At 29.9% G+C, this 20,653-nt stretch overlaps 1 protein-coding gene across 3 annotated transcripts in view; it reads right to left on the reverse strand.

The window, feature by feature from the left end:
* LOC142221991 (aminopeptidase N) overlaps nt 1-20,653 on the reverse strand; it is a 369,903-nt gene that overhangs the window by 218,275 nt on the left and 130,975 nt on the right. For all 3 annotated transcript variants that reach the window (XM_075291909.1, XM_075291901.1, XM_075291918.1), the window contains exon 2: nt 8,243-8,480. In XM_075291909.1, coding sequence (XP_075148024.1) covers nt 8,243-8,267 — 25 coding nt within the window. In that variant the 5' untranslated portion in view covers nt 8,268-8,480. The remainder of the gene's footprint in view (nt 1-8,242; nt 8,481-20,653) is intronic.

Here is a 20,653-nt window from a genome sequence, read left to right on the forward strand (position 1 = left end):
AAATGACATTTAAGACTACATTCAGCATACAAATTCTTTCCATATTTCCATCCCTTTCTTTTAGAAAATTATATATCTATCTATTACTTTAGAAAATTTTATTTCTAAAGAAAATTTTTTAAAAATTTTATTTCTAAAAAAAACTTTGTCCAAACCAAATTTAATTTCTATAGAACATTTTGTCAACATTTTATTTCTTTAGAAAATTTTGTTACAATTTTATTTCTATAGACAATTTTGTCAAAAGTTTATTTCTATAGAAATTTTGTTAAAATTTTATTTCTATAGAAAATTTTGTATAAAAAATGTTTATATAGAAAATTTTATAAAAATTTCATTTCTATAACAAACTTTATGTTTACAGAAGATTTTCTCACAATGTTATTTCTATAGAAATTTTGTTAAAATTTTATTTCTATAGAAATTTTTGTTAAAATTTTGTTTCTATAGAAAATTTTGTAAACAATTTATTTCTATAGAAATTTTTGTCAAATTTTTATTTCTATAGAAAATTTTGTCAAAATTTTATTTCTACAGAAAATGTTGCCAAATTTTATTTCTATAGAAAATTTGGCCAAAATTTTATTTCTATGGAAAATTTTTCAAAAATTTTATATTTATAGAAATTTTTCTAAAAATTTTAATTCTACGGAAATTTTTCTAAAAAAATTATTTCCATAGAAAATTTTGTCAAAATTGTATTTCTATAAAAATTTTTATTAAAGTTTCATTTCGACAGAAAATTTTGTCAAAATTTTATTTCTTCAGAAAATTGTGTCAAAAATGTATTTTTACAGAAAATTTGGCCAAATTTTATTTCCATCGAAAATTTTCTTAAAATTTTATTTCCAACTAAAATTTTCTCAACATTTTATTTCTATGGAAAATTTTCTCAAAATTTTATTTCTATAAAAAATTTTGTCAAAATGTTATTTCTATAGAAAATTTTGTTAAAATTTTATTTTTATAGAAAATTTTTAAAAAATTTTATTTTTATAGAAAATTTTTAAAAAATTTTATTTTTATAGAAATTTTTCTAAAAATTTTATTTCCATAGAAAATTTTATTTTTATAGAATATTATCTCACAATTTTATTTACATAGAAATTTTAATTTCTATAGAAAACTTTGTCAAAATTTTATTTCTATGGGAAATTTTCTAAAAATTTAATTTTTATACAAATTTTTCTAAAAAATTGAATTCTCCAGAAATTTTCCTAAAAATGTTATTTCCATAGAAAATTTTGTTAAAATTTTATTTCTAAAAAATTTTGTTAAAATTTTATTTCTAAAAAATTTCTATCAACGTTTTTTTTACAGAAAATTTTGTCCATTTTTTTTTTACAGAAAATGTGGCCAAATTTTATTTCCATCGAAAATCTTCTCAAAATTTTATTTCGATAGAAAATTTTATCAAAATTTTATTTCCATGGAAAATTTTATCAAAATTGTATTTCTATAAAAAAATTTGTGAACGTTTTATTTCTATAGAAAATTTTTTCGAAATTTTATTTCTATAGAAAATTTTTTAAAAATTTTATTTTAATAGAAATTTTCCTAAAAATTTTATTTCTACAGAAATTTTTCTAAAAATTTTATTTCCATAGGAAATTTTGTCAAAATGTTATTTCAATAGAAAATTTTGTCAAAATTTTATTTCTATAGAAAATTTTGCACTAATATGGACCCAGCAGCCAGAGTTTTATACCGATTTGCTTGAAATATTGTACAAACATAACACTTAGTCGTATAGCCAAGTGTGCAAAATTTGATTGAAATCGGTTCAGATTTAGATATAGCTCCCATATATATCTTTCGCCCGATATGGACTTATATGGTCCCAGAAGCTAGATTTTTGGCCGAATTTGGTTGAAATTTTGCACTAGGAGTACAATTAGTAGTATAGCCAAGTGTGCAAAATTTGATTTAAATCGGCTAATATATAGATATAGCTCCCATATATATGGACTAATATGGTCCTAAAAGCCAGAGTTTTGGCCCAATTTGGTTGAAATTTTGCACAGGGCGTAGATTTAGCATTGTAGCTATGCGTTGGTTGAAATCGATTCAGATTTAGTCCAAATAGAGTGATATTTAGATGTATGTATTTGGGACAAACCTTTATATATAGAGCTCCCAACACATTTAACGGATGTGATATGGTATCGAAAATTTAGATCTACAAAGTGGTGCAGGGTATAATATAGTCGGCCCCGCCCGACTTTAGACTTTCCTTACTTGTTTTTTTTTTTCTATATTTGGTCAATAAATTATTTCTAAAGAAAATTTGAGACAAACCTCTTAAAAAAATATTTTGCAAAATCTACCAAAACATCAATTTAACAAACAGTAAAAAATCTAAAATTTTAGGTAGAATTCTACAACCTGTGGCAACCATGGTAGAGACCAAATCCCAGAATGTGATAATAGGGCTAAAAGGAAAAACGTATAGTTCCTAAAAGGAAATTGGGATTCCTTTTCATTTGAAATATTGGGGCTTATTTTCATAATGCAAACGGGCCCAAGACTACAACGAAGTTACTACGCAAAAAAACGTAAAAATTTGGAGTTGTTGTTTTCCATATAATTTTTGGGTCTTTCTTGAACATTTTGAAAAATTGAAAATCGATGGTTGAATTTGTTTAAATTTGGAAAAAGTCGATATATCGGTGTATATCTCTAGAGATGTGAGAGATGCTCCCCTTGTTAATTTGAATTTTCCGAGTTTTTTCCGCAATGCTATTTCCCTAATCGCAAGTGTCTACACATTCTAGCATTCTCAATTGCATTTTTGTCTACCTCATCGTAATTTCTAAAAAACACACACCACAAATATTTTTTTCTAACAATTTAGGTGCCTATTTCAGTGTTGTTGTTTTTTTTTTGCTCTCGTCTAATATTTGCTTTGTAAATGACGTTAAATGGTATTTGGTATAAACTCATGTCTGCTAACACATTTTGACTTTGAAATAATTTTTTACATTGATCTCCTTTTTCTGGGTTTTTTTTGTACAAATTGTGGAGCAAAAATGTTTTATAGAAGCAAGTGAATGCATGCATGCATAAGCCATGGAGGGGAAGTAAGAGGAGATAGTGGGTTATGTGCGTGTGCATAAGAGCGCCCGAGATTGACATCTGTTTTATGAGAGATAGAGGAAAAAACTGAATTTTCTTTATGAATTTTATTGTTAGGGATGACAATATAAGAGGTCTGGAAAATGGGAAGTTTCTCTCCATTTGGTATTAAGTCCTGTTTTTACTTCATGAAGCTTTTTGAAAAAAAAACCGGCTCGTCCCAATGAAATAAGGCCCCAAAGTAGAATTGAAATAAGACCCCCAAATGTTTATATAGGAAGCGAAAAAAATATATTTTGGGATGCAATTTCATTTTTTCGGACTTTCTTCAATATCTATGTTTGGGATTCCATAATGAGGTAACCTGGTAAAAACAATGAATTTACATCCAAAAGCCGGACACAAAATTTCTCCCGATACTTAAGGAATGAAAATGGTCCCCAAGACAATGAAACCATAAATCCAATTGAAGCAGGACTCCTTATATGAAGTAACACATAATGAATGTAAGCCCCATTAAAATGAGTCCCAACAAAATTTAACTGAAGCGCATGAAAATCGACCCAAAAAATCAAAATTATGGATATTTTTCGTTAGTGATTTAAAGGACCATGTGAAAATGAATCCTAACTGACGGACTCTATGTATTGGCTAAAGTGTCAAAACCCGATCCGAATTTCGGCCACTCAAATCTAGTGGGAACTCACTTTGAATTCTGCCCACACCACAAAATCGTAAACACCGGTCGAAGTCCTCCACCCTTATTGTTCTTGTATTGAGTTCGCTTTATTCCACATTGGATCTATCTATAGGATAAAGTCTCAAACCTCGCCATCCACATCAGTTTGAGTTTGTGATATCCCACTAACCCTAGCCAAGGAAGAAATAAATCTGATTCAATACAAGGCTATTCGGAACAATAAAAGGGTAAAAGTTACAAAAATAGGCTCCAGTTGAAAACGAAGCATAATCCCAAAAAGTAATTTAGTGTCATTTTCATTTGAAATATTAAGCTATAACTTCATAACGTCATTACCCCAAAAATTAAAATGAAGTTACTCCCCAACAAACCCGAAAAATGGTGTTATTTTTATATAACAATTTCGTTTATATTTTGGGACTCATTTTCATGGGTCCCATATTCATAAAACCCGTTATAGCACATCTATTTGTTTTTTCATATATTGGGACCTTTGTTTAATATTTAAAAGTGTGGAATTTTTTCAATAATACTCCAATTTTAGGGCCTCACTTAATTTTATTTTTGGGCTATATTTCGTTTGGTGTTATTTTGTGTAGCATCAAAAAAACAAACTTGATTTTTTTGGGTTTATTTCATTTGAAATATTGGAGTTTATTTTCATATAGCAACCAGGCATCAAACCTAAGAGATTTGCTATTGTTATGTTCCGCATAAATTTGGCGACTTATTTCATTTAGGTTGTGATTCTAAGACACCAATTTAAGGGCATTATTTCACTTTCATTTTGGTGCTATATTTCTTTGGTTATTTTCTGCATCCTCAAAAAACACACTTGAAAACGAAGTAAAACTCCAAAATTTTATTTTTGAAATATTGGAGTTAATTTTCATGGGGCCCAAAAACTTAAAAAAATTTTGTGTTGTTAAGTTCCCCATAATTTTTGGGTCATATTTCGTTTGGGTTATGGGGCTATATACATATTTATGGCGCCTTTTGGCGGTATGAAAATGGGCCCAAGAAAATGAGCCCCTAAACTCAAATACATTAAAAGCACAAATTTGGGGCGACGCTTCATAATGAATATGAGCCCAACCTTGGGGCCTTATTTTATTTTCGTTTGGGTGTCATATTACTTCGGATTGTTATTTTGTACAGCCACGAGAAACATGTTAAACAATTTGGTGTCCGAGCCGACGACACACCACAATTTACCGCAGCCGAAGTTGCCAATGTCATCAACAGCGCGAAACCATCTAAGGCGCTGGACCCCGACGGAATTTCAATTCTAATGCTGAATACTGGGAGTTGAGTACCTGACCAGACTTCTCAATTTGTCCTTGGATTCACTCATTATACCCGATGTCTGGAAGATGAGAAGAGTGATTCCACTACTGAAGCCAGGCAAAGATTCGAGTAAAGGTGAATCGTACAGACCGATATCCCTTCTCTCGCCAGTAGCCAAGACACTTGAGGCACTACTCCTCCCCAGCCTTGTGGAGAATTTTCCAGCTGCCTACCATCAACATGGATTCCGTAAGGTACACAGTACGACGACAGCCTTACATGCCATTTCGACACATATCAATAGGGGACTTAATCAGCCCAAGCCGTGTCATAGGACGGTCCTCGTGGCGCTTGACCTATCGAAAGCGTTCGATACGGTCAACCATGCCACATTATTCGAGGACATCGAGAACACGTCCCTACCGGCAGGAACGAAGCGTTGGGTTCTGAATTATATGTGTGGACGCCAGTCGTACGTGGAATTCAGGGACAAGAAGTCAAAACCCCGTAGAGTTAAACAGGGAGTTCCCCAGGGCGGGGTGATATCTCCGGCACTGTTTAACCTCTACCTGTCCTCGATTCCACCCCCTCCTGACGGCGTCGAGATTGTGTCTTATGCGGACGATTGCACAATCATGGCATCCGGGCCCATTGTTGATGAAATTTGCGATTAAATGTCTACCTCGCTGATCTTACCAGTTATTTCACTGCAAGAAATTTGAGGATATCTCCCACCAAATCCTCAGCCACACTATTCACTACATGGCCGGCGGAAGTACGCAGGCAGTTGAATGTCAGAGTCAATGGCGAAACAATTCCGACAACCCACAATTACCCCAAGATTCTCGGGGTCACATTCGACAGCCTTTATAAGTCGTCCGCCCATGCCACTGCAATTTGTGATAAGCTCCGCGGTAGAAACAAGGTCCTCAAGTCGCTTGCCGGCAGCACTTGGGGTGCGGACAAAGAAACCTTGTTAACTACATATAAGGCAATTGGCCGGTCAGTGGAAAACTATGCAGCGCCAGTGTGGACCAGCGATACGCAGTGGAATAACATACAGACCTGTCAGAACGCTGCCCTTGGAACCGCAACAGGATGTCTCCGCAGTACACCCCTGGATCACCTTTATGCGGAGACCAAGATCATCCCAGTGCGTCGACACAACTACATGTTGTCAAAGCAGTATCTCCTGGGTTGTTACCGCAGTAATCATCCAAACCTCCATCTCATGGATACACAAGCACCACCCAGGAACGTAAGGGTTGATATACATCATCTAGAGCGCGAGATCCAGCGCAACAAAAGAGAGCCTCTAGATCAGGCAGCATACCAGACAGGTCTGAACAGGATTCATGAGGATACTGTAGCTGAAGCGGTGAGAAGCTACAAGGTTAATCCTGTTCTCGGAGTCCGACCGCCTCCCACGGCAGACAAGGGTAGTTTTGGCCCAACTAAGATCAGGCAAGTGCAGCCGCCTCAATTCATACTTATCAGTGATTGATAGCAGCGTAGCTGACTTGTGTCCAATATGTAATCAAGGGCCACATGACACTCGTCACCGTTTTGCTTGCCCAGCTAAGCCTACCCGTCTCACTACCAGATCACTCTGGACACACCCCATCCTTGTCGCAGAATTCCTTGATCGGGCTACCAGCTGAACTACACAAGCATAGAACAAAATGGATGAAACTACATTAAAAACTGTTACAACAACAAAAAAAATTTGGTGTTGTTTCCGAATAATATTCTTAACATCATTTGGGTTCTGGGGCTAATTTTTATAGGACCCATATTCAAAGCCCCCGTTATCTCATATATATTTGGTGTGTGCGTGTGTGTGTGTTTTTTTTTTGGTTAATTTTCATGGAGGACCTTAATTTTCATTTGAAATATTGGAGTTTATTTTCACACGGCAATCGGGCCTTCAAATAAAATTAAATCGCTTTCCAAAAACATAAAACTTTGGTTTTGATGTCTTCCACATATGTTTGGGTTCTTACTTCATTTGAGTTTTGGGGCTAATTTTCATAGGGCCCGAATGCACAACCCCCCTTATCTCATATATATTTAGTGTGCCTTTTTTATATATTGGGGCTTTATTTCATATTTCAAAATATGGAATTTATTTCATTGAGAAATAAGATCCCAAGTTTGGGGCCTTATTTGATTGTCATTTGGGGGCTGAGTTTATTTGGGGCTTTATTTTACGAAGCCTCGAAAAACTGTAACATACAATGAGTAAAAGGGAAAAATAAAGTTGTTGAAGTAGACTAAAAAGGTCGTGTTAGGCTAATCGGCAATTTTCAAACTTAAGAAGATTTTTTAAAAAGTCGGCCAATAGTTACCAGTTATCGATATCCTACACACTACAAAAAGGATTAATGAAATTTTTTATTGACATAATGAAAGTTCTTTATTAAGCCTGTGAAAGTGTTCATTAATAATATGAAATATTAAGTTATTTACGAAAAGTTTCACCGTATTTATGAAATAATTTCTGGGTCTTAATTTTAATGACAAATTTTATTAATGTTTCTAAGTTTTCTTCTACCAACATCACTTTCTCTTTTTGACCTGTTTTTTTAAATCCATCTATGGATAAAATTGTTTTCCTCAGTATTTTTATTTATTTAAGGTTTTGTATAGGTCCCAACACAAACTGGTTGATATATAGACCCTAAGATATTACTCAGTATTTTTATTTTAATCGCACAACTTTCTGATTTTTGTCCAAATTGGCATCTCTACATTAACATTAATGGCCAAGACCCAAAGACAAAATAATTTGATTTTTTAAAAGACAACAATTTTTTGTTTTAAAAACGCACAATATAAACATAAGAGAAGAAAAACAAAAACGAAAAAATATCTTTGGAGGTGGAACATGCATAAGGTGGCAAAATTGTTTTTGCCTTTAGAGGTGATGGTAATTGTGATAATGGGGCCACCTCAGTGACCGGAAAAATGTGGGTAGGTAACAAGGCTTGTTTCGAAAATATATGGTTTTTTATTTAAACGAAATAAATTTTAGGCATTCAATTTTCATAAAAAAAAATTCTAAGAAAACCATAAAAGCTAAGTAATTTTTGTTTATTTAAAAGCATAGGAGAAAATTTCAATTAAAGAAAATTTCTTAGAATTTTAGAAAGAAAAGAAAAATAAAAAAAAATGGCTTACCTTCATTCACGTAACCTCCCTCCATAGTGCCAAATGTGTACAACTTGTTGCCTTTAATTTTTACCGCCTTCTTGGAGAAATTCTTATTAAAAAAGAATCACAAAAAAATAAATAAATATGGATTTGTTTAGATTTTCCTTTCGGTTTTGGTAAACTTTCACTAGCACTCTTTAATCTTTTTTCTTTTTTTTATGATTCAATTGAAAATGAAAAAATTATTTAAAAATTTTATTTAACACTGAAAATATAAAAGGTATTGAAATTTAAAGAAAAAAAATATTTCTGAAAAAAAAACACTTTTGTAATGGGTTGCACCTAAAAACCGATTTCAACAAAACGAAAACACTTGAATTTTCTCCCGCCACTGCAGTATTTGGAATTTCACAATTTTTTTGATTTCCCAACACAACTCGAAGCTCTTCAGATATTTTTTATCGTTAATTTTCTTAAATTTTCTTTTCTAAATGCCATGCTATTTTTTCAAATTTTTTCAAACATAAACTATATCGACAGATTTTATTTTTGCACTTGTGTTGTTGTGATTTGGCTTGGTTTTTTATTTCTTTTGAATTGATCTTAAAATTATTTTATGGGGACATGGACCCTAGGCTTGTTTGTTCCACAGCTAAAGTATTCGTTTGTGTGTGTGCGTCCATGTGCGTGTGTGGAAATTGCTCCCTTTTCTTTTATGGCCTTATAATTTTACGTTATACTTCAAACTATGTTGTTGTTTGTTTTAATAGTTCCCTTTTTTTTTTTAATTATAATTTTTTTATAGGATCATTTTGATTAGTTGATGATGGAACTGTTTAGATTTTGGTTTGGCTGTTTTTTTTAAGAATAAAAACAAAAATTTTCTATTATAGTGTTTTGAGATCTTCGAGATATGATGTTGGTTGTGGTAGACAATTGGCTTTTACCACAAGTTTCATTTACTCCACCAATGGCCAATGGTTTTCAGTTCATATTTTTTTATGATCCCGGAAAATTTAATTTGTTGATCTGCAATGGGAAGAGAAATGAAAACATCATATTAATTTTTATGACTTGTTGTTGTTCTTGTTTATATAATAAAATTGTGAGTGATGTAAATGTCAACAATAATAATAAATTTTCTAGGAAAATTGTTTTATAACTATGGTGAGAGTTTTTGTTTTTAATAGCTAATGGGGTTTTCTATTTTAAATATAAGCTTTCCAAAAAAATAGATTTTCTTAAAATGAAAAACCAAATTCCTTTAAAACTACAAGGGCGATTTCGTTGCTGAGAAAATGTATTGCCCCTGTATCATTCCACTCTTTTTCTCATTGTTCCAAATCATAATGTTATACCATAGTTATTATTAATCAATAATATTGAGAGGGATTCAAAATCGGAAAAAATTGAGAGGGTCGTTTATAATTTGCAAACAAATTGGCAGATGTTACACTTTTTATTAGTTTTTATTAGAATCGAAATCATGTTAAATATATGAGGCAATATGGGAATATAAAGTAATTTTTCCAAAGCCTAATTTTTGTTGTGAAACTTCAACCCACATACTAAATTAAAGAAATTTTTACCGAAATAAATGTACATATAATATTGTATTTTCAAAAATTTGAATGAAATATACAATAGTAGATAGTGACAGTAGGAATCACGGTTGTATCAGATGAGTAGGAACTATAAAACTTTTCATTTGCTTTTAGTATAAGTTTTAGTGTTAACTAAGATTATGAAATTGAAATATCTTATCGTATGCCATATATATGCGCACATTAGAGAGAGAAACATAGGCAAGATTCCTACTGTCCCTATCTACTACTACGTATTTGAAGGAAAAAAATCTTGTTTTCGTAAATTGTTTCAAATTATTAAAAAATGGTGCAAAAAGTTCCTCTTTTCCCATTCTACAATCACTAGGAGGAACACGTGACCATCATTTCGATGTTCAGATTAGAGAGAACAACTTAGGTAAGATTCTTAATGTCCATATCTACTACCCAGCAAAAAAATTTGGAAGTTCTTCCAAAGGCACAACTTTAAAAGCACTTCTAATGATGTTCTTTATTTTAACTACCCAGGAAGTTATTTTAAATCAATTTTTATAACTTGACTTTTGCATACTTTTAATGGATAATTTTATTTTTTTTTGTTTAAAATAGGTTAAAAACAGAGTAAGAATTCATAAAATGGTACAAATCATGAATTTTTGAAAATATTTGAGGTCAAACGTTTCCGACAAGCGTTATACAATATATACAATAGTAAATAGTGACAGTAGGAAATACGGTTGTATCAGATGAGTGGGTTAGGTTAGGTTATGTGGCAGCCCGATGTATCAAGCTCACTTAGACTATTCAGTCCATTGTGGTACCACAGTGGTGAACCTCTCTCTTATCACTGAGTGCTGCCCGATTCCATGTTAAGCTCAATGACAAGGGACCTCCTTTTTATAGCCGAGTCCGAACGGCGTTCCACATTCCAGTGAAACCACTTAGAGAAGCTTTGAAACCCTCAGAAATGTCACCAGCATTACTGAGGTGGGATAATCCACCGCTGAAAAACTTTTGGGTGTTCGGTCGTAGCAGGAATCGAACCCACGACCTTGTGTATGCAAGGCGGGCATGCTAACCATTGCACCACTGTGGCTCCCATCAGATGAGTAGGAACTATACAACTTTTAATTTGCTTTTAGTATACGTTTTAGTGTTAACTAAGCTTGTGAAATTGAAATATCTTATCTTATGACATATATATGCTCACATTAGAGAGAGAGAGAAACATAGGCAAGATTCCTACTTTCCCTATCTACTACTACGTATTTGAAGGAAAAAATCTTGTTTTCGTAAATTGTTTCAAATTATTAAAAAATGGTGCAAAAACCAAACATTAGTTCCTCTTGTCCCTTTCTAGTATCACTAGGAGAAACACGTGACCATCATTCCCATGTTCACATTAGAGAGAAAAACTTAGGTAAGATTCTTAATGTCCCTATCTACTACCCAGAAAAAAAATTTGGAAGTTCTTCCAAGGGCACAACTTTAAAAGCACTTCCAGAAGATGCACTCCCAATGATGTTCTTTATTTTAACTATCCAGGAAGTTCTTTTAATTCAATTTTTTATAACTTGGTTTTTGCCTACTTTTAATGGATAATTTTAATTTTTTTTGTTTTAAATAGGTTAAAAACAGAGTAAGAATTCATAAAATGGTTCAAATTATGAATTTTTGAAAATATTTGAGGTCAAACGTTTCCGACAAGCGTTAGAATCCATTAAAAATTATAAAAAATTATAAAAATTATTTATTTGACAAAATATCACAGAATTTTTTAATTTACATCCAAAATATTAAATTTGGATCATACGTAAAGAAGTGATGCAAATTCAGTGCAACGGCTGTTGAAATGAAGGACTTCCGTTCTTTGACAAGCCCATGTTAAATTCATCGCTTCTGCGTCAATTTTGCACCACTTACGGATCCAAAAATAACATTTTCATTACTTTTCTGGCGACGTTTTTTTTTTTTTACTGGGCAGTAGCCTATTTAAATGAAAGTGATAAAATGAAAATGGTAATCAAAGTAAGTTAGTTGATTCCTAACCTTGATTCCGATTTTCACATTGGAGAGAAACTTGGGCAAGATTCCTACTGTCCCTATCTACTATTTAAAGGAACATTTGCAAAAAAATAGAGTTCTAACAACTTTAACATTTCATAGGGATCATTATAAATGAAAACGATAAAATTGAAAACGAATTTCGCACCACTTACGGATCCAAAAATATAATTTTCATTACTTTTTTGGCGACGTTTTTTTTTTGCTGGGTACTGCCTATTTAAATGAAAGTGATAAAATGAAAATGGTAATCAAAGGAATAAGTAGATTCCTAACCTTGATTCCGATTTTCACATTGGAGAGAGAAACTTAGGCAAGATTCCTACTGTCCCTATCTACTACTACCTATTTAAAGGAAAATTCGCAAAAAAATAGAGTTCTAACAGCTTTAACATTTCATAGGGATCATTATAAATGAAAACGATAAAATTGAAATGGATTTCAAAATAAGAAGTTAATTCCTATAATTCTTATCACTAAGAAGCAAAACGTGACCATGATTCCGAAAGTTCACATTAGGAACATAGGGAAGATTCCTACTGTCCCTATCTACTACTACCTATTTAAAGGAAAATTCTGAAAAAAAAAATAGAATTCTAACAGCGTTAACATTTCATAGGGATCATTATAAATGGAAACGATAAAATTGAAATGGGTTTCAAAGGAAGAAGTTAGCTCCTATAATTCTTATCACTAAGAAGCAAAACGTGACCATGATTCCGAAAGTCCACATTAGGCAGAGAGAAACTTAGGCAAGATTCCTACTGTTCCTATCTACTACTGCCTAATTAAAGGAACATTTGAAAAAAAAAATAGAGTTCTAACAGCTTTAACATTTCATAGGGATCATCATAAAAGAAAACGATAAAATTGAAAAGGGTTTCAAAGGAAGAAGTTAACTCCTATAATTCTTATCACTAAGAAGCAAAACGTGACCATGATTCCGAAAATTCACATTAGGAACATAAGGAAGATTCCTACTGTCCCTATCTACTACTACCTATTTAAAGGAAAATTGGCAAAAAAAAAAAATAGAATTCTAACAGCGTTAACATTTCATAGGGATCATCATAAATGAAAACCATGCCCATGATTCCGAAAGTTCACATTAGGAACATAAGGAAGATTCCTACTGTTCCTATCTACTACTGCCTATTTAAAGGAAAATTTGCAAAAAAAAAAAAGAAAATAGAATTCTAACAGCTTTAACATTTCATAAGGATCATCATAAATGAAAACGATAAAAGTGAAATGGGTTTCAAAAGAAGAAGTCAATTCCTATAATTCTTATCACTAAGAAGCAAAACGTGACCATGATGCCGAAAGTTCACATAAGGAACATAGGGAAGATTCCTACTGTTTCTATCTACTACTCTCTATTCAAAGGGAAATTTGCCAATACAAATATTTGTTTTCGTGAACTGTTTCAAATAATTAAAAACATAGAATTCTTACAGCGCTAACATTTCACAATGTTACCAGTATTTTTCGGGCTTTTATCCCCAAAATAATGATGTCCCAAAAAATCACCCAATTTAAATGAAAACTCCTTACAAAAATTCCCTATGCTTTTTTGACCATCTTTTATGAAAAAAGGCAAAATGTAAAGAAATATGCTCTGCTGTAGTAATAATTCAAAAAGTGAAAAAATTACTGTTTTTGATAAAGTTTTTCTTAAAAGTTTTATTTTCATGAAACCTATGACTTCAGAATCATTCAATTTTTTATCACCTTCTAAATTGTACATTATGTGACACAATATAAAGTTTCACTAAAATGGAATTTGTTTATGAATCAACATCATTTGTCACAACTCACATGGTGATTTGTGTTATGACGGTTATAACACTTGTATTCTTGGAAACAAAAATCTACGCAAAATTTATGATACAATGTCATCACGTTCGTAAAACTGCACATGTACGAGACGAAATGTTATCTTATTTGAGTCATCTGACAAGCCAATATTGCCTTGGCATTTTCTGGAAGTTGTTTACATAGATAATTTTTGTGAATAGGGTTTACAATCAAATGTATTTGAAATTGGAACTATAGTTTTAAAGACGTATTTAATGGAGGGGCACATATTTGAACAAATGTCTCCAAAATTTAATAAAATAGTGGCTAGCGATTGATCAGTCTGTTAATTTTTTTTTTTCAGAATAAATTCTCAAAAATTTTTGAAAAATGCCGTTTTTTTAACGTTACTCCCAGTAGTCGTTAATATCTTCTATGGTGTTGTGTAAAAAGTAATAAGTTCCACTTTAGATTACTTTTGCTATACGTTTTTTTCAAAATAATTTCCATATATATTTTAAAAAATTCCGTTTTTTAATTTGTACTCCCAGTAGTCGTTAGTATCTTCTAGTAATTGGTTCCACCTTAGATTACTTTTGCTCGCCGTTTTCCTATAATTTCCACATGTTATACCTTTGAATAGTCAAAATGATGGGACACATGTTATTAAATCACATTTTTTTAAAATCACCGTTTTGTACAATAAATTTATGGGATGTTTTTTTGCCAAAAATTATATTATTGTTTATTTTTTGCTGATATTATATTTTCCACATCATTAACACGTTGACGTTGTACAAGAAAGATTTAATATATTTAGAAGATATGACATAAGTTTATATGGAAATAATTCACACATTGTTTTTTTTTTTTATAAAAAGAAATAAATTTCATGGAACGAGGATATATAATTGGAATGCGGTATATGTGGTGAATTAAGGTTAAGATGTCTCGGGAGAAGACATTATCTATAAAATTTATAGTTTTTTTTAATTTTTTTTATTTTTTTTTAAACACAAAATAAACGAATTTTTATGGGATCAAATTGTTAATTTTTTTTTGTGTATTTTCATAATCTGTTTATTATTATTATTATTATATTTTATAAGATAATTTTTCACACTTCTTTATCCGTTATAACAGATATTTTATGTTTCTTTTATTATTAATTTTAAAACATTTTAATCTAATATATTTTAATAACAACTCACAAAATAATAACTTGTAATAATATATTCAAAACGTTTATCGTAATAAATCAAAGAACCCGTGGTAAAGAACTTCTAACACAATCGAACCAAACCGAACCGAACCGTAATCGTTGTTGTCTAAAACGCGATTAAAGTATTGCTTTGTTGTGTCTTGTTTGTGAGTGACATTTATCATAACGAAGAGGAGACTCTTGAGGCATCAACCCCTTTGTCAACCCCCTTTCTTGATGAAAATCAACTATCTGTGCATGTGTGTGGCCAAAGAGAGTCATTCTCACGAGTTGGCTGCGGATACACCACACTTCCTATTAAATTCGATTGTTTCTTAAATTCATCGACTCGCAGCTTTGACCAAATCACCACACAATTACACCACCACACTCACACACACATTAATCACTCCAGAACAGATAAAAGACCTGTGCTGTGTGTGGGGCACCATTACGGCTTTTTTGCTCTCGCCTTTCCGGACGGACAAATAATTCTTGTAGCTATGGAGTGTTACACAGCTATGGAGATCGATGATCAGGAAAAATGTCTGAATGAATCAATGAATACGGCGGAATAGCATGGATTGCTCGTATATTAGGCAATACTACCGTTTCAAATGATGATTATTAATTGGCGGACACTGTGATTGGGGAGTACTACATAACCCCATCAATGAATTTATTCTTCTACTATTTCATCATAATTTCTCATCAAGTGAAATTCATTCTAATGTTTGTATGATGAAGAGTTTGAATGTAGGCAAAAGTGATCACAAAAACAATGGGAGAACAATGACCATAAATGGGAAATTTGTCAACGAAGTCGTTTTCTTTGTTCAATGAAAATATGCGGAAGGAAACATATATTTCTCTATTATGCTTTACCTCAATTTAAGTTACGGGGATGTTAATTAGAATGTTAGACTTTGGATGAGTTCTATGGAGAGAAAATTGGAATTTACGCGAACCCCCCATCTAGAGTTCTACAACCCAGCACTAAAAGTGTAGCCAATAAAGCAGTAAACCTTTTCTTTTCCACTTTCGGATCCCAGTTGTGCAAAATTGACGCAAAAGCTATGAATTTAACTCACCCAAAAAAAGTAAACTTTCTATTTCACTAAAGCCAATTTAACTTTATATTAGTTCATGGAATTATTATGTTTCGAGAAAGTTTCCTTTACTCCATAAATTTAAATTAACTAAAAAGCGGGAAAAATCATAAACAAATTAAACATAAAGATTTACTAAATTCGTATTTCTCACAACATGGTTCATTATTTCTTTAAATTTGTAAATTTTACAACAAATGCGTTCATCATGAACCTCGTATGTTACTAAAGATATTCTTTCAATTTTGAACTCCAATTTTTTTCCTTCAAACTTACAAAATTTTCATTAACAAGTGAAAAAAACTTAATTATGTCTAACAAATTTTCTTAAATTTGTCGAAAAATATTTACTTATTTTTGTGTCATCGGCGTGATGCCAGCGTTTGTAATACTGTTTAGCTCAAATTTTCTAAAAATATTAAACATTTTCTAAAATTAACCGAAAGTTTTCTTCCTGGTTGGTTCACTGTTTTTTTCAGTGCATGGATATGTCATAAGATAAATGTCCACAACGGTTGTCAAAGTTGGTAGAATTCTACCAAAAATTGTAGATTTTTTACTGTTTGGTAGATTGGTAGAATTCTTGATCTTTTGGTAGATTTTGCAAAATATTCCTCTCCAACTATATTTTTATTAAAAATACAATGTTGACAAAATTTTCTTTAGAAATAACATTTTGGCAAAATTTTCTATAGAAATAAAATTTTTACAACATTTTCTATAAAAATAAAATTTTGACATAATTTTCTATAGAAATAAAATTTTGACATAATTTTCTATTGAGATACAATTTTGATAAAATTTTCTATAGAGATTAAATTTTGATAAAATTTTCTATATACATAAAATTTTGCAAAAATTTTCTGTAGAAATAAATTTTAACAAAATTTTCTATAGAGTAAAATTTTGACAACATTTTCCATAGAAATATAATTTTACAAAATTTTCTAGAGTAAAATTTTGACATAATTTTTTATTGAGATAAAATTTTGATAAAATTTTCATTAAAAATAAAATTTTGACAGAATGTTCTTAGAAATAACATTTTGACAAAATTTTCTATAGAAATAAAATTTTTACAACATTTTCTATAAAAATAAAATTTTGACATAATTTTCTATAGAAATAAAATTTTGACATAATTTTCTATTGAGATACAATTTTGATAAAATTTTCTATAGAGATTACATTTTGATAAAATTTTCTATATACATAAAATTTTGCACAAATTTTCGGTAGAAATAAATTTTAACAAAATTTTCTATAGAGTAAAATTTTGACAACATTTTCCATAGAAATATAATTTTACAAAATTTTCTAGAGTAAAATTTTGACATAATTTTTTATTGAGATAAAATTTTGATAAAATTTTCTATAGAAATAAAATTTTGACAAAATTTTCTATAGAGATAAAATTTTGATAAAATTTTCATTAAAAATAAAATTTTGACAAAATGTTCTTAGAAATAAAATTTTGACAAAATTTTCTTAGAAATAAAATTTTGACAACAATTTTCTATAGAAATAAAATTTTAAAAAAAATTCCAATAGAAATAAAATTTTGACAAAATGTTTTTAGAAATAAAATTTTGACAAAATTTTCTATAGAGATAAAATTTTGACAAAATTTTCTATAGAGATAAATTTTTGACAAAATTTTCTATAGAGATAAATTTTTGACAACATTTTCTATAGAGATAAAATTTTGAAAAAAATCTATAGAAATAAAATATTGACAAAATTTTCTATAGAGATAACATTTTGAGAAAATTTTCTATAGAAATAAAATTTTGACAATTTGACAAAATCAGAGATAAAATTTAAAAAATAAAAAAATCTATAGAGCTAACATTTTGACAACATTTTCTATAGAGATAAAATTAAGACAAAATTTTCTATAGAGATAAAATTTTGAACAAATTTGTTTAGAGAAATATTTTTTTTAAATTTTCTTTAAAATTTAAATGTTGACAAAATGTTCTATAGAAATAAAATTTTGAAAATTTTTTCTATACATATAAAATTTTTGACAAAATTTTCTATAGAAATAAAATTTTTGACAAAATTTTCTATAGAGCTTAAATTATTAAAAAATTTTCTATAGAGTCAATATTTAGACAAAATTTGTAGAGAAATAAATTTTTTACAAAATTTTCTATAGAAATAAAATGTTAACAAAATTTTCTATAGAGCTAACATTTTGACAAAATTTTCTATTGAAATAAAATTTTAATAAAATTTTCATTAGAGATAAATGTTGACAAAATTTTCTATAGAAATAAAATTTTAACAAAATTTTCTATAGATAAAATTTTGACAAAATTTTCCGAAGAAATACATTTTTTACAAAATTTTCGATAGAAAAAAAATGGCAAAATTTTCTATAGAAATAAAATTTCAAACAAAATTTTTTTAGCAATAAAATTTTGAGAAAATTTTCTATTGAAATAAAATTTTGACAACATTTTCTATAGAAAAAAAAATTTTGAGAAAATTTTCTATGAAAATAAAATTTTAACGAAATATTCTATAGAAAAAAATTTTGAGAACATTTTCTATAAAAATAAAATTTTGACGAAATATTGTATAGAAATAAAATTTTGACAAAATTTTATATAGATATAAAATTTTGACAAAATTTTATATAGATATAAAATTTTGACAAAATTTTATATAGAAATAAAATTTTGACAAAATTTCCTATAGAAACAAAATTTTTAACAAAATTTTCTATAGATAAAATTTTTACAAAATTTTCGAAAGAAATAAAATGGCAAAATTTTCTATAGAAATAAAATTTCAAACAAAAATTTTTTAGCAATAAAATTTTGAGAACATTTTCTATAGAAATAAAATTTTGGCAACATTTTCTATAAAAATAAAATTTTGACAAAATTTTCTATAGAAATAAAATTTTGAGAAAATTTTCTATGAAAATAAAATTTTAACGAAATATTCTATAGAAATGAAATTTTGAGAAAATTTTCTATAGAAATGAAATTTTGAGAAAATTTTCTATAGAAATAAAATTTTGACAAAATTTCCTATAGAAATAAAATTTTGACAAAACTTCCTATAGAAATAAAATTTTGACAACATTTTCTAAAGAAATAAAATTTTTACAAAATTTTCTATAGAAATAAAATTTTGACAAAATTTTTCAAAGAAATAAAATTTTGACAAAATTTTCCATTGAAATAAAATGTTGAAAAACATTTTCTATAGAAATAAAATTTTGACAAAATTTTCTTTAGAGATAAAATGTTGACAAAATTTTCTATAAAAATAAAACTTTGCGAAAATTATCTCTAGAAACAAAATTTTGGCAAAATTTTCAATAGAAATAAAATTTTGACAAATCGGTGAATTTTTCGTTGACTTCTTATAAGATGAATGTCCACCACCACCACGGTTTCCACAGTTGGTAAAATTCAACCAAAAACGGTAAGAGGTACTTCACATAGTTTATTAGAAATACAATTTAGACAAAATTCTCTATAGAGATAAAATTTTGGAAAAAATTTCAATAGATTTTCTATAGAAATAAAATTTTGACAAAATTTTCTATTCACATAAAATTTTGACAAAATTTTCTATAAACATAAAAAATTTCAAAGTGTCGATCATCTCAGTATAGCGCTTTCCTGAGAATGGACCCAAATACCGCAGATCTATTTTGGTACATCATGTGATGACCAAAGGATTCGTGCCAAAGGTAGCCAATTTGAACAAATATAAATTTATTCTAAAATTTCATGTACTTTCCGACAACAATTGGTATCAATTTTCAATCGTCAGTTAAATAGTCTTGGCCGTGACCTACATTTGGGGCTCATTTTCATGGGGTCTTTTTTCAAAGCACCGAAAGCAATACCAAAATACGGAGCTATGAATATGGGCCCCATGAAAATTAGCCCCAAACCTACATGACGTAGGTTTGTATGGCGAACAAATTTTTTTCCTTTGTGGGTAGTAAATTCATTTTATTTTTGGGGCTCGTTTGCATTATGAAAATATACCCCAATATTTCAAATGAAAATGAATGAATTCCTTTTTTCGTGACCGACCTTCAGCTGGGGTTTAAGACTTTCTCCTATGGACAGAGTCGAAAGTGAGGCTAAGGCGGTTCCCCAGAAATTCGTAATCAGGAACAAATATTTTTTTCTTGTAACTTTATATTTTTCCATCAGTTATAATTCACTTTCATCAGTTAGGGTTATTTTTATACCCTCCACCATAGGGTATACTAACTTTGTCATTCCGTTTGTAACACATCGAAATATTGCTCTAAGACCCCATAAAGTATATATATTCTGGGTCGTGGTGAAATTCTGAGTCGATCTGAGCATGTCCGTCCGTCTGTTGAAATCACGCTAACTTCCGAACGAAACCAGCTATCGATTTGAAACTTGGCACAAGTAGTTGTTATTGATGTAGGTCAGATGGTATTGCAAATGGGCCATACGTATAGCCCCCATATTAATGGACCCCCAAAATTGGCTTGCAGACCCTCTAAGAGAAGCAAATTTCATCCGATCCGGCTGAAATTTGGTCCATGGTGTTAGTATGTGGTCTTTAACAACCATGCAAAAATTGGTTCACATCGGCCCATAATTATATATAGCACCCATATAAACCGATCCCCCGATATGGCTTTCGGAGCCTCTAAGAGAAGCACATTTCATCCTATCCGGCTTAAATT

This window comes from Haematobia irritans, chromosome 1, assembly GCF_050003625.1.
Source record: "Haematobia irritans isolate KBUSLIRL chromosome 1, ASM5000362v1, whole genome shotgun sequence".
NCBI lineage: Eukaryota > Metazoa > Arthropoda > Insecta > Diptera > Muscidae > Haematobia > Haematobia irritans.